We start from the raw sequence: 13,007 nt of genomic DNA, 5'->3' as shown, positions 1-13,007 counted from the left end.
AATTTTTGTTATTTCCGTTTCTTTTATTTTTGGAATAAACAAAATTTCAATATAAAATAAATCTATAATTCTATCGCATATTGCTTGTAGAATTTGTTACAAAGATTGCACGTCTGTCGCTTTCTCATGAGAAAAATACGTCGCTAATCAAAAGACAATATCAAGATTTAATTCGTTATGAAAGCATAGCTCAGAAATTTTTGTTTGAAAGTTTAAAAATAAAATAACCTGCTGAAATTAATAATTTTCTTAAGGATTCAATAAATATGCTAACAGTGGGCGATGTTAATTCTAATATTCCTTACCGATCGGTTAGTACTCATATGAAATGTCACATATTTCTCTAAACTGTCTGTGCGTCTTCCTTGATAATAATTCAATTCATTTATACAGGAAATACCCAATGTCATTCCTTAATGAATCTCTCTCATGCCAATTAATCGGCGTAAACATGCAAAGGAAATCAATTTTATTATTTGATTTATGAGGAGCAGTAGATAACGTAGCCAGACAAGTAAAGAGCAATGTCTGCGTTATAATGACATAGCATCGTGTACAAAAAAATATTGTATACAGGTCAATCTTTCTTAGTATCTCGGTCGTTTTAGAACGAAGGGTCATCTTTTAATAAATTAAGTGAAAAGTGGATCGTCATGCAATATAAAGCTATTAACAGAAATACCTGCACGGACTTTCATATCTATCCAAAGTGAAAATCACCAAGAGAATTGATCATTTTTTAAACATACAAACTTTCTCATATAAATTATACATGAGAAAGTTTTAATGTTATAAATGTGTGGGTGGGTGTGGGTTTGTGCGCGCGCGGGCGCGCGCGTGTGTGTGTGTGTGTGTGTTTTAACTTTTTCTCTGTGAAAGTTTCGAAGATAGATGTGGAAGTTTAAAAAGGATAAGTAGAGGGAAAGAATGATAAGCAAAAACGCACATCTGGGAATTTGTTTGTACACTTTTAATTTTATTTACATATAAATAAATGGCTTGAATTTAATTCACAGCAAAATCCTTTCTGAAGATGTATTTTATCAATGACAGGTTGTAAAATGTTTTGGAACATTTATCTATTTACTAGCAAAAGTAAACAGATTATATTTAATATATTTTGTTGTCTATGCATGTTTCTAGTGTTCAATTAAAAAAATTATAAGTTGTTTTAAAAAACTTTCTTAAGAAACTCCTTTCTTCTATTTTGAGTTTAAATAGGTATTCGTTTTTTGGCAGAATTCAATGTAAAGTCTGGATTTGCTATCATTATTTTTTTTATCATCTTTAATCTTCCATATTTGTAATCTTGAATGGCAATGTCCACCTATTAAAAAAACCCCACAATTTGCTTTTTCAAGATATTGCAAGTATTCCACACAGGGGTTTTGTATAGTTAATGTGAAATTGTTGTTCTTAGGTATCATTAATGTTTTAATCATTGTTGGATGATTTCTTAGTTTACATTGCTTTATCAAACAGTTTATCAATTATTATCATTAGAGCTCAACCCGAACACGGTATATTTGAAGAATGAATATTCAAAGTATAGTTTTGACATATAATAAACAACCCTGACGAATAAATAATAAAAGTAAACATATCAGCTAGATTCGAGCAAATACAAGAAAATGTTGAAATAGGAAAATTTTAATTATGACATTTTAATAAGAGGAATTGCCTCAGATTGATACATAATCGTCCTTTTGATTATCATTTTACTTTCGGCATTCAAGTTTTACTACTGATGACTTAATACATATACACCTACATATTTTAAAATGCCTAAAACAGAAAACAGAGTACACATGAAAATAAGCATGCTTATTGCTTGATAGTTATCATAGTTGTTAATTGGTTTCCAACCAATAGGGGTATAGAGGTGGAGTTTCAAAGTATATAAGACAAATGTAATTCTATATCACAGAGTTTTATACCTCATTGTCAGTCAACCAGACACATTCTAAGCCATGGTGTACGAAAGAAAATCAGTCAATGTTGAAAGGATTCTTCGCATTGGTGTTTTGGGAGCAAAGAAAGTCGGGAAAACATGCTTAATTACCCGTTTATTAAAGAGAGGATATCCTGACAAATATAGTCCTACAATCGAAACATTGTTCCGTTACGACATCCAAACCTCTGAAAACAAATTCACTAAACTGGAGATTTTGGATACGGCGGGTAACTTCGAGTTTCCAGATATGTTAAGAAAAGCTGTCAGATCTTGCCATGCTTTTGTATTGATGTTTGACCTGAGCGACGCGAAGCGGACATTTCGAGAGGTGGAAACATTGAGGCAACTCATTTTGGATGAGAGAAGTGGAGAATCTGTTCCTATCATTGTCATCGGTAACAAGTCCGACCTGATCATCAAAGAAGACAATGTTGAAAATAAGGTTCTTGATGCCATTGTATCAATAGACTGGGACTGTACCTATCTTACAACATCCGCAAAATGTGACACCAATATTTCGGACGTTTATAAGGCTGTTTGCAAAGAACTTGATATTAAGTCTTTACAAGATATAGATGTGGTTCAGCGCATTAAAGATGCTACTCAAAAGATTGACAAAATCAAACGTATTTCTTTACTGAAAAGAGGATTTTCTGTAAAATCATTTTAGAAAATAAATAAAAAAATAATTTAAAATCAATTTTTGGTGTTTTCTGGTTGTTTTCTTTGTTATTCAGTATCACCAAGAAGATTATAAATGTTTTAGACTTGCGTCTACGTACAGCGCTGTTGAATGAATCACCTATGGAGGTAATAAAAGGTCTGCACCGATTAAGAACGATAATTGATTAGAGCATCAGTTTTCACTGATTCATTAATTCATTAATAACTACTGTTGATTTGATTTGAACATATTTTTATTGTACAAAATACAATTGGGATTGGGCACAAGTTCTATAACTTAGACCGCCCTCTCCCAATACAAAGATATAATACAAAATATGTGTACACAACATAAATAAAGTTCAGTGGATAGAATGGACGTATACATAAATGCAATTGACATGTATATAGTAAACAACGGTGTACTAGTAGTTATACGATCAGTTAAATCTTTCAGTATTTTTGATAAAATTATAAACTAATGTAAATAAATGCTTGTTTTCATTGTCACTTATTGAACTGTCACCCCAAAGTAAAACATGAGTATTGACAATGTTAAGATTTACAATTTGAAAAACGTCATTAAATAGAACATTTCTAGCATCTTTATATTTATTACATGTGAAAAAATAATGGTAAGTATCTTCGAGCTTACCACACGAACAGAGTGGACTGTTGATAATATCACATCGAAATAAATCATTATTTAGTGCACAATTGTGACGAAGTTTAGTGTGAATGATATTCAAAAATCTATCCCCATATGTAAAAAATTAGGTCTAGTTCTACATGTAAGTACATTTTCATTTTTGACAGAAACATGTATTTTTTCCTTAAAAATGCGAACAGAGTCGCTTCCACGGACATCCGTTGAAAGCGCATTCCATTCATCAACAACAGTAGGAACAAACGAAGATTTATACAATTCCAAACGACATTTTGGTATAATGTAATTATGTGCATTTCTGGTAGAATAGTTAGATACATTAGCACGCTTATTTGGAAAAATATCCATTACATAACTGGGTAAAAGGTTTCGGTCAATTTTATACATTGTTTTTAGCCTGGATATTTTTCTTCTACTATAAAGCGTTTCCCACCCTGTTTCAAAGTAAAGAGATTCCCGAGATGCAAAAATAGGTAAACCTGTAACAATTCTTGCTGCAATCAATTGTATTTTTTCTAATTTGTCTGAATCATTAATAGAACAACCGCCCCATGCATCAGATGCATATTCTAACTGAGGCCTTATAAATGAAGTATATAATAGTGACAGTGATTTTCTATTAAGTTTAAATTTAAGTTTTTTCATTAATCCCAATTTCTTTTGAGCATTTGCTATAATAGAATTTATATAAGATGACCAGGAAAGGTCCTCAGAAAATATAACACCTAAGTGTTTACTTGCTTTAAACTGTGAATTTTTTTTATTTAAAAAAAATATATATTCTCTCCTTTGTTTATCATTAGATTGTTAAATTTATTGTTTATACACATATAGACACAGATTACGAAGCTGTTGATAAAATATGGTATAGCAGGCTACTAAGTATTCTCTATTACTTCGTACTTAATATTATATTTAAAAAAAATGTTTGACATGCAAAACCTAGTTAAAATTAAATATAATTTAACTCAAGTCAACTCCACGATACGATATGCATGACCAAGGTTGTCCTTGTTTGTAAGGCTTATTATATGAATTGTATATTAGAAGAACTTGGACTTAATTCTGCAAGTGGCAATCCAACTTATACTCATAGCTATGTTTCCAAGGAGAAAATTCTTTAAAATCATGTCGGTTTTAAATATTTTCAATATTCTCAACAACCAAAATCAATTTGAATTATTTTACCTATATTGAATACCTAAACATTGTAAGAATCCTTACAATCAAAGATATATATCGGGTTCCAGTAAATGTTCTAACTCTTTCTTTACTCCTTACCAAATGTTAACAGCAATAATGAAGACATTTCAAGAGTATTGTGCAACAGTATATTTAAGAAGCAATGTAAATCAAATTTGGTTACTTTCGAATTTCAAGGAACTGTTAGAAAATTTGAAATCCAAATTTTTATTAACATCAATAGCATCAAAACGTACGACTTTTCTACACTTTATACAACCATACCCCACGATAAATTAAATTCCATGCTTTTTGACATCATTGATAGCTTCTTTTTCAATAAAAATGAATCACATAAAATACCTACCTTATCATCCGTCATTTGTAAAACTATTTCGTTAAAAAACATTCAAATTGTGCACACAAGTACTTTGAAATGAAAATTAAAAGAATGCTTGAGTTTCAACATCTATGTAGTTTTTTGAAATCAGGACTTCCAACACTCTGTTGGAATTTTCATGGGTACCAATTGCAACCCATTGTTAGTAGACATATTTTTGCATTATTATGAAGCAGAATGATTTAAAAAAACCTGAATGTAAAAAAAAATCACTCGCTGTAGCCTTCAACTCAACAATTGTTACTTTCATGCTCACGTTGACCCGATATATCCAAGTGAACGTGGAGTCTGCGTCATATGTTTCATATTTAGATATTTTACTGGAAAATGACTTTGGTGGTAACCTAACAACAAATCTTTATGATAAACGTGATGGCTTGAATTTTTCTACCGTTAATTCTCTCGATCCTTACCAATGTAGCAATGTTACCTTCATCGCCTACATATGGAGTTTTTGTCTCTCGATTAATTCGATATGCAAGGGCATGCTTTACATATGAACAGTTTTTAAAAGGACTAAGACACTATTTTAACTTTGTTTCTTCAATTATGGGTATTTGTAATGTTTTGTGAAAATTTGAAAGTCAATTATTGAGTTACAAGCAAGATACATGTACTGAGTTTGAAATTGCTGTTTTGTTCACAAAACTCGAGTCTTGTGTTTTATATATATATATATATATATATATATATATATATATATATATATATATATATATGTGTGTGTGTGTGTGTGTGTGTGTGTGTGTGTGTGTGTTTTATTGGCATAAGTTTCAATCAAATGTTGCTTTTTTCTGTTGATAATATTATCTAAGACCACATTGAATCGGTTTATTTTGTTTGCCACGAGTCAGGCTGTCAAAGAAATGGTAATTCCTTACTTTACATTGTTTGTAAACTTTAGCTTTGTCTATATAACAATGAATTCTTACAATCGTACATCTCTTATAACTTGAATTCAAACATTCAAATTTTGGTGAATCATTCAAATGGCGAAAGTAAACTATTTTATACATAAAAAGTGAAAAATAAAATTTTTATATTTTTCAACTCTTTTCATACAAAACTATGGTACACTTGTATTATTATATCTGATCTTCATCGATGTATTATATAAGCAATAGCTTGCAAACCAAATGTGTTCATGTGAAAACTTAGAAGATTCACATCACGTGTTTTTCGTGTGTAAAAAATATTCATTAGTAAAACAATCCCTTACGTATTCAATCTTTTAACTTTGAACATTTGAATATTATTGATGTACACTTAATACATTTGGGGAAAAATCTTTGTCTGATGACAAAAAAGTGAAAATATGTAAAGCATTTCACACTTTCATTAAGGATTGTGAAAGATTTGAATAAATTATTCAAATACAAAAAACATGATATATTTTAATTAGTTTGAAATAGTTTAATGTACAATGTATTTCTGTCACTTGTACTATAATTGTTATGAATATACATTTGTTTGGCAGTGTAATATTTGTAATGAGGAGAGGACACTTTAAGTAAGAACTTGTGTTAAATCCCTTTAACATATTTGGTAAATAAAATATGTTTATTTCAATTTAGACGATGTAACGGTGTAATTTTTGGTCTTACCCTCCCCCTCACCGAAAACTGATTCACTGCCTGTGTTTCAATGGGCTATTCTTTGTCTTTTGAAGACAATCGGATATTTGTTTGACTATATCAACATAATAAAACTACATATTCTTAGTTATCCAAGACATGTAGTGACCGGGGAGTGGATGAGCCCTATTTAGTAAATTTTATTACTTGGCGAGCCGAAGCCGAGCCGGAGTATCAAATCAAAGATTAAACCTACCCTGTAACAACAACTAGGTTATGTACCTAATTTACAATACCAATGATTTTTTTCAGATTAAGGCTTAGTTTTACACAAAAATGCCTTTCCCAAAAATACCGGGGATGGATTTGTCGTCTACGGTGTATAAGATATATTTTTTGAATTTGTGTTTGACCAACACGTATTCCTGGGTTTTGACTTGTTAATTAACTGCTCAGTTTTCACGCCTTTAACAGTTGACTAACGTCACAGGTGTTCAAAGCACCCTTGGAACAAAGCAAATTTACACATTACAATCACGTCACGTTTTGAACTAAGGATACTTCCTCTCCGGATAACATATACAGGTAAATGGTTGTCAGATGTAGCATTATCATTTGCAAATCTTGACTGAGTGTGAAATATTCATATTCTAACTTAAATTGAAGTGTTAAATGATATTTGCCAAAAGTCAACATTTTGTCATATTAATTTTGACATCAGAAAGTTTTTTTTTCTTACAATATCTCTGGGACATATAAATTACACATACTTGATAAAGAACAAATGACCACCGTTGTTTTTGAGAATTGTGGAAATTATTTCACTCTGAAAGAAAAATGTGATTAAATACAAGAAATATCGTCTTTCAAGAAACAATCACATGGTATAAGTTTACTTCTAAAAAAGAGAAAAAAATGTATCATCTGTGTCGGAATTCAGTATTTCTTAATGCAATGAAAACGAGACTACATGTATATTTGTACTAAAAGACTTTTTGATTATCAATCGTATTCTGTATAAGGTCACCGACTAAGTTAACCATTTGTCAGTATCATATATCTCCAGGATAAACTAAGTGACTAAAAATGTTGTTTAAAATTTGATAACATTGTTTATGAAAAACTATGTTTTTGGCATATTGTAGATCTGTATATTTTGTTAGAGTGCCTTTATTTTTCTGTTTAACCAAAGCGATGGGAAAAAAGCGTTCTATGTATATAGCGGTTGCATATTAGCGCGCAAGCAATAGCAGCTCTTGCAATAATGACTTGGCTTGAGACCACACGTTAGTTTTGATTTTTTCCTCCATCTTGACGTTTCGTTTATAAATATATGATTTTAGTTTAATTGATGTATTTTGATAAAGCGAATTCAGTTCTCCATCTTTCGTAGGCTATGTACATGTTGCTTTTACGCCGTAAAACAAACTAATCCATTTCAAAACGTTGTTGATACCGAGCGCAGCGAAGCGAGGATTAATGGTAACACGTATATATAAGAAAATCAGTGAAAAATGAAAGTTTAATCAGGGGTACTAAGGCGAAAAAAAAAATTCTTCCAGCCCTGGGCGCCGCCATATTGGCAGCCATTTTGTTTTTAAAAAGTTATTTCGATCATTGATTGACTGGTACTTATCGATGTTTATTGCCCCTAAACTCGATTGAATAAGTTCCAGTGTTTCAATAGAAGGTATTTGAATTAAAAGAAATTCAAAAGGAAACCAGATAAGTTTCAATAGTGCATCAATCAAGAAACACGACTTGTTCTATGTATGTCTTATCAAATTATCAGATGGAAAATAAAAAATTAACGTCAATGAACTGATCTTTTAGATACTGAATAAAGTATTCAATTTTATTACAGGGCATTCATATGAATTAAATTGATGAACAATTAAAGAAGAAATAAAAAAAAATCGGAATTACGTAGCTCTCTTCGGCTATTTCCGAAGACAAAACTGAAATATGACGTCATAATGTAGACTGAGCATGCGACGTTTAGTTTAACTTTTACGAATGAAACGAAACGTTCCAACTCTGCACGAAAGAATACCTTCTCCATGATTTGTAAACGTCATAAACATAAAAATACAAAGCAAAATATGAGGTTTTAAATTATCATTTGAATTATGAGGGACAAATTAAAACATAAAAATACAAAGCAAAATATCAAGTTTTAAACTATCTTTTGAATTATGAGGGACAAATTAAAACATATCCAGATGCATAAAGAATGTCGACCTCGCCATGACATAACATATAATCATGGTCTATAGATTAATCTTTCCTAAAGGTAGGTCGTTATAAAACTTGGTTAAGGTCATTATTTAATAAGTGAAAATTGGGTCTTTATAATATCAATTAAAAGTAACATAGATTTAAGGTGGCTCTATACACCCACAGTTTATTCCACTTTTCAATAAAAGACCACAAAACATATACTTATCAAATATTAAAATGATGATAGGGATACTATAGGTATTTTTAAAGAAATTTTTAATGTTTTTTCGTGTTTTGTAAAAAAAATTTTCAAAAAGACAGCTATTAACCAATTGAGAGAAATTTTTGTCATATGATGGATATTTCCTTCGGACACATAAAAAAAAATAACACTTCTTAACATTCAAAAATGTTATTATTGCAACATAATTTTTAAATATTTTCTTACTCAGTTGACAAATCATCTGAAAAAGTTGCTTGATGTTATAAGCAAATGTATTTTAATAAATGTGACATAAAAATTTGAATGAAAATCATTGCAAATAAACACAAAAAATATTTTAAATTTTAATTGGTATGAAAGTTCCTCAGGTAAGGGTTATCGTTCCTATGTCCCAAGGCCCAAACACCTTGGGGACTTTTCATTTAATTCTGACATGAGTTGAAGAAAATTTCCTAAATATAATGTTGGAATGATAAATACATACATATTTCATTATAGGCCTGTATAAGTGAATATATTCGCATTAATGCAAAAATAAGTAAAATAAATAAAGGGGAAAATTGACTAGGCTAATAGGATTTATGTATCCCAACCTGAGAGAAATTCAAAGCAACCCTCCCACCCCTTAAGGTGTCGATATTAATGTGCATTAAAGTATATTATAATTGAAATATTTTCACCGGTTTAGAATTTTCTTTCACAGTATTCAACCGAAAAATACGTTTTAGAAAATTTTGGAAAGTTAAAAAATTTATTGTTCTCAACGGGAATCGAACTCATTACCTACAGATTTGTAGTGAACCCACTAACCCACTGCGCTATGGTATAACATATCAATGATGGGAAAGAATCTATTTAAAAAATAATACTTGATTTTATTGTTTATTTCGATAAATAATACTACACAACGTGAAGGTGTCACATACCACATTACTTGTAAATAATGAGTTTTCCAATTATCAAATTAAATCTATTCATTTAACAAATTTTTCAAAAGAGTGGTCCCCATACAATTTGTTTCTGTTTAAATCAGCCAGTACCGGAATTGCATGCCTCAAGATTTACTTTTTTGCCTACTGCGTCATCAAAAAGTGGTGTATAGAGCCACCTTAATGTTTGAAGAGATTTTTTAAGTAAGATATGTTTGGAGTTCAAAGTAAACTGCGGTTTTTGATATAAAGTTTTGTGAAAATTGAAATTGATTTCGCGGTTTTTTTTATATACATCGACCGATTAGATTATCAGAAAATATTCAACCTTGTCCCTCTTTATAACCTCCAAATAGTTTATGAAAACCACGCTCACGTCTGCTTTATCGAGACTATAGAAAGCTATTATGCATACTTTCATTTGTATATACTTGTTGACGCTTGCATATACAAAATGATATATTCTAGAAGTCATGAGAAAATTAAATAATCGTAAAAAATTATCCACTATACATGGTATCGATTTTAATCTATTCTTTCTTTACGGTTATAACTATATATGCATTAGCTTTATATGTATTGGAGCACCATTCCTGTGTCATTGCATTCAGGTTATTATTATCCCAAACACGTTTTAGGCAGGATACGTAGAAACGTTTCTTGAACTATTTGAATTACAGTGCAGTAAGGAATATCCAGTGAAACCAAAAAAATAACAACAACAAAAAAAAAAACAGACTAAAAATGGAACAAATATATTTCAAATTACTTTCCCTTTCTGTCAGACTAGACAAAAAATTTGGAATGATCGTTAGGATCTACAATATCATGTAAACGTCGGAACTGCACACGTGTTCAGTAAGGACAGTATTTTTCATTGTCTCTTCGTAGTAAGTGTAGTACATGTATGTAGAAGTTTTCCAACCTGCTTATTCCCATGTTATTTTGACCGCTATATATAACCCCATGACATCATAGAAAAAAATTTTGCGACTGAATCCTTCCATATATTATGTCACCTTTTATTTTGAATACTTACTGTTATTGTGTCTCCTTTTTTACATCCAGTTTCGACTACTGAATGATAATCGCGAATAAATGTAAATAGAATCAAGAAAATAAGCTTCATTTATGCAATTACAAGGATCAAAATATTAAAATACGGAATATCGAATGTTATCCAAGCAATCGATAAATTGACATTATTTTTTCTTTTTGATAAACATTTTACATATTCCAGATCACTACTGACATAGTGCATATATCTAAATTGTTACAAACAGAGTACGCCTGAATAAAGAATATTCACTGTAAGTAATTGTAGCTGCTAATTGGTCTTCAACCAATCCGAAAATAGAGGTGGAGCTTATATAAGTTTATATAAGTTTATAAGACAAAGGTAATTCTATATCGCAGAATTTTATACCTCACTTTCAATCAAACACATTCTTAGCAATGGTTTACGAAAGAAAATCAGCAAGCATTGAAAGGATTCTTCGCATTGGAGTGTTGGGGGCAAAGAAAGTCGGGAAAACATCAATGATCACCCGTTTACTGAAGAAAAGATTTCCAGACAAATACAGTCCAACGATTGAAACATTGTTCCGATACGACATCCAAACCTCTGAAAAGAAATTCACAAAACTGGAAATTCTGGATACGGCAGGTAACTTCGAGTTTCCAGAAATGTTGAGAAAAGCTGTCAGATCTTGCCATGCTTTTGTATTAATGTTTGACTTGAACGACTCGAAACAAACATTCCGCGAAGTGGAAACATTGAGGCAACTCATTTTGGACGAGAGAAGTGGAGAATCTGTCCCAATCATTGTCATTGCTAATAAGTCTGATTCAGTCGTCGTGAAAGACAGTGAGGAAAACAAAGTTCTCGATGCCGTTGTATCAATAGACTGGGACTGTACTTACCTTACAACATCCGCAAAATGTGACACAAATATTTCGGACGTTTATAATGCTGTTTGCAAAGGACTTGGTATAAAGGTTAGACAAGATACAGATGTCAACCAGTCTAACAAAGACGCCACCCCGAAGATTTCCAAAACCACTTTAATGAAAAGAAGATTTTCAATCAAATCATTTTAAATGAAATATAATCTTTATTAAAAAATATTTTAAAATAGAATGTATCGTTGGTGTTTTATTTGATCGTTTGTATCATTCTAAACAATTGAGATGTTCTAGACCTGTGTCTACGAAGGGCACAGTTGAATGAATCACCTTATGAAGATAAAAGATGTCTGAATCGATTACAGGCTGATTATTGTATTAAGCAGCAGTTTTTAACTGGTTCATTAATACAAAGCCTGACATTCACAATTTAAGACACAATTAAAACATTTTCTGTCTTAGCTAACTACTGTGTTGTTTTATACCTCTTTTGACCAGAAGAATCTAGTTCATTTATATTTCAGGAAAAGCTAGTTACAAGTAATTAAATGGCAATTTTAAAGTATAGAAATATGTTGTATTTTCATCATTTTTTGTCGATCGTTTTCTTCAATAAGCTAGTTAATTTAAAAATGGTAATTTTAAACTATGAAATGAGTTTATTTTCTCCTCATCGCTTGTCGATCGTGTTCTTTAAATCATTGTTTGTACATGTATAGACATCCTTTAAGTGGTTTATTCTTACAGTTTGCTGTTGATGTAAAGTATAGACAGCCACCAAATATTGGCAGGTACTGAGTACTTTCGATCATTTAAAACAGAATTCGTTGTAGTGTATGTAAAATGAAACGACCAGTCAGTTGCATAAGATGACGGTTATTAAGATTTGTCAAACGTCAAATTACTACTGGCTCATCGATCTCTGTATCTAAATAATCGAAGAAAAAAATATTTTTCTGTTTATATACGAGGGTCAATCAAAAAATACGAAGTCAATTGGGCTGTATCATATATTTTTCGTAAAAGTCATAAGTAACAGATTAAGTTATGCAACAACACATATTTTATTGATATACAAAGTTTCATTCCATTTGATGAAAAGGTATTTTTGTTACCCGATTTTAAAATCAACATGTTTTGTCACCACAGCGCATGGTAACGTTGAAAACATGACGTCAAGATGACGCACGTACAGCTTATAGAAATATCCAATCTTTATATCACCCTTAATCTTTTGTGCTCTTCACCATACAATTTAAATCGGCACTATATCACTTGAAGGCAAAGAAC

The 13,007-nt window shown here is 30.8% G+C and overlaps 2 protein-coding genes across 2 annotated transcripts; both read left to right on the top strand.

Moving 5' to 3' along the window:
- Positions 1–1,946: 1,946 nt before the first annotated feature.
- Positions 1,947–2,624, top strand: LOC128164438 (ras-related protein Rap1-like). Its single transcript, XM_052828241.1, has one exon. The coding sequence runs from the start codon at positions 1,971–1,973 to the stop codon at positions 2,622–2,624; it is 654 nt and encodes a 217-aa protein (XP_052684201.1). The 5' UTR covers positions 1,947–1,970.
- An 8,625-nt stretch (positions 2,625–11,249) lies between these two features.
- On the top strand, positions 11,250–11,912 carry LOC128168254 (GTP-binding protein Di-Ras1-like). The gene has a single exon (XM_052834448.1). It carries the CDS (start codon positions 11,268–11,270, stop codon positions 11,910–11,912), a length of 645 nt encoding a protein of 214 aa, XP_052690408.1. The 5' UTR covers positions 11,250–11,267.
- The last annotated feature ends 1,095 nt before the right edge of the window (positions 11,913–13,007 follow it).

Source organism: Crassostrea angulata, chromosome 10 (assembly GCF_025612915.1).
Source record: "Crassostrea angulata isolate pt1a10 chromosome 10, ASM2561291v2, whole genome shotgun sequence".
NCBI classification, from domain to species: domain Eukaryota; kingdom Metazoa; phylum Mollusca; class Bivalvia; order Ostreida; family Ostreidae; genus Magallana; species Magallana angulata.
The sequence above is the reverse complement of the archived record's forward strand: the minus strand, read 5'-3'. Positions and strand labels throughout refer to the sequence as shown.

Coding starts and splice junctions, on each gene's coding strand:
- LOC128168254 (XM_052834448.1), top strand. CDS start 11,268: ATGGTTTACGAAAGAAAATCAGCAAGCATTGAAAGGATTCTTCGCATT.
- LOC128164438 (XM_052828241.1), top strand. CDS start 1,971: ATGGTGTACGAAAGAAAATCAGTCAATGTTGAAAGGATTCTTCGCATT.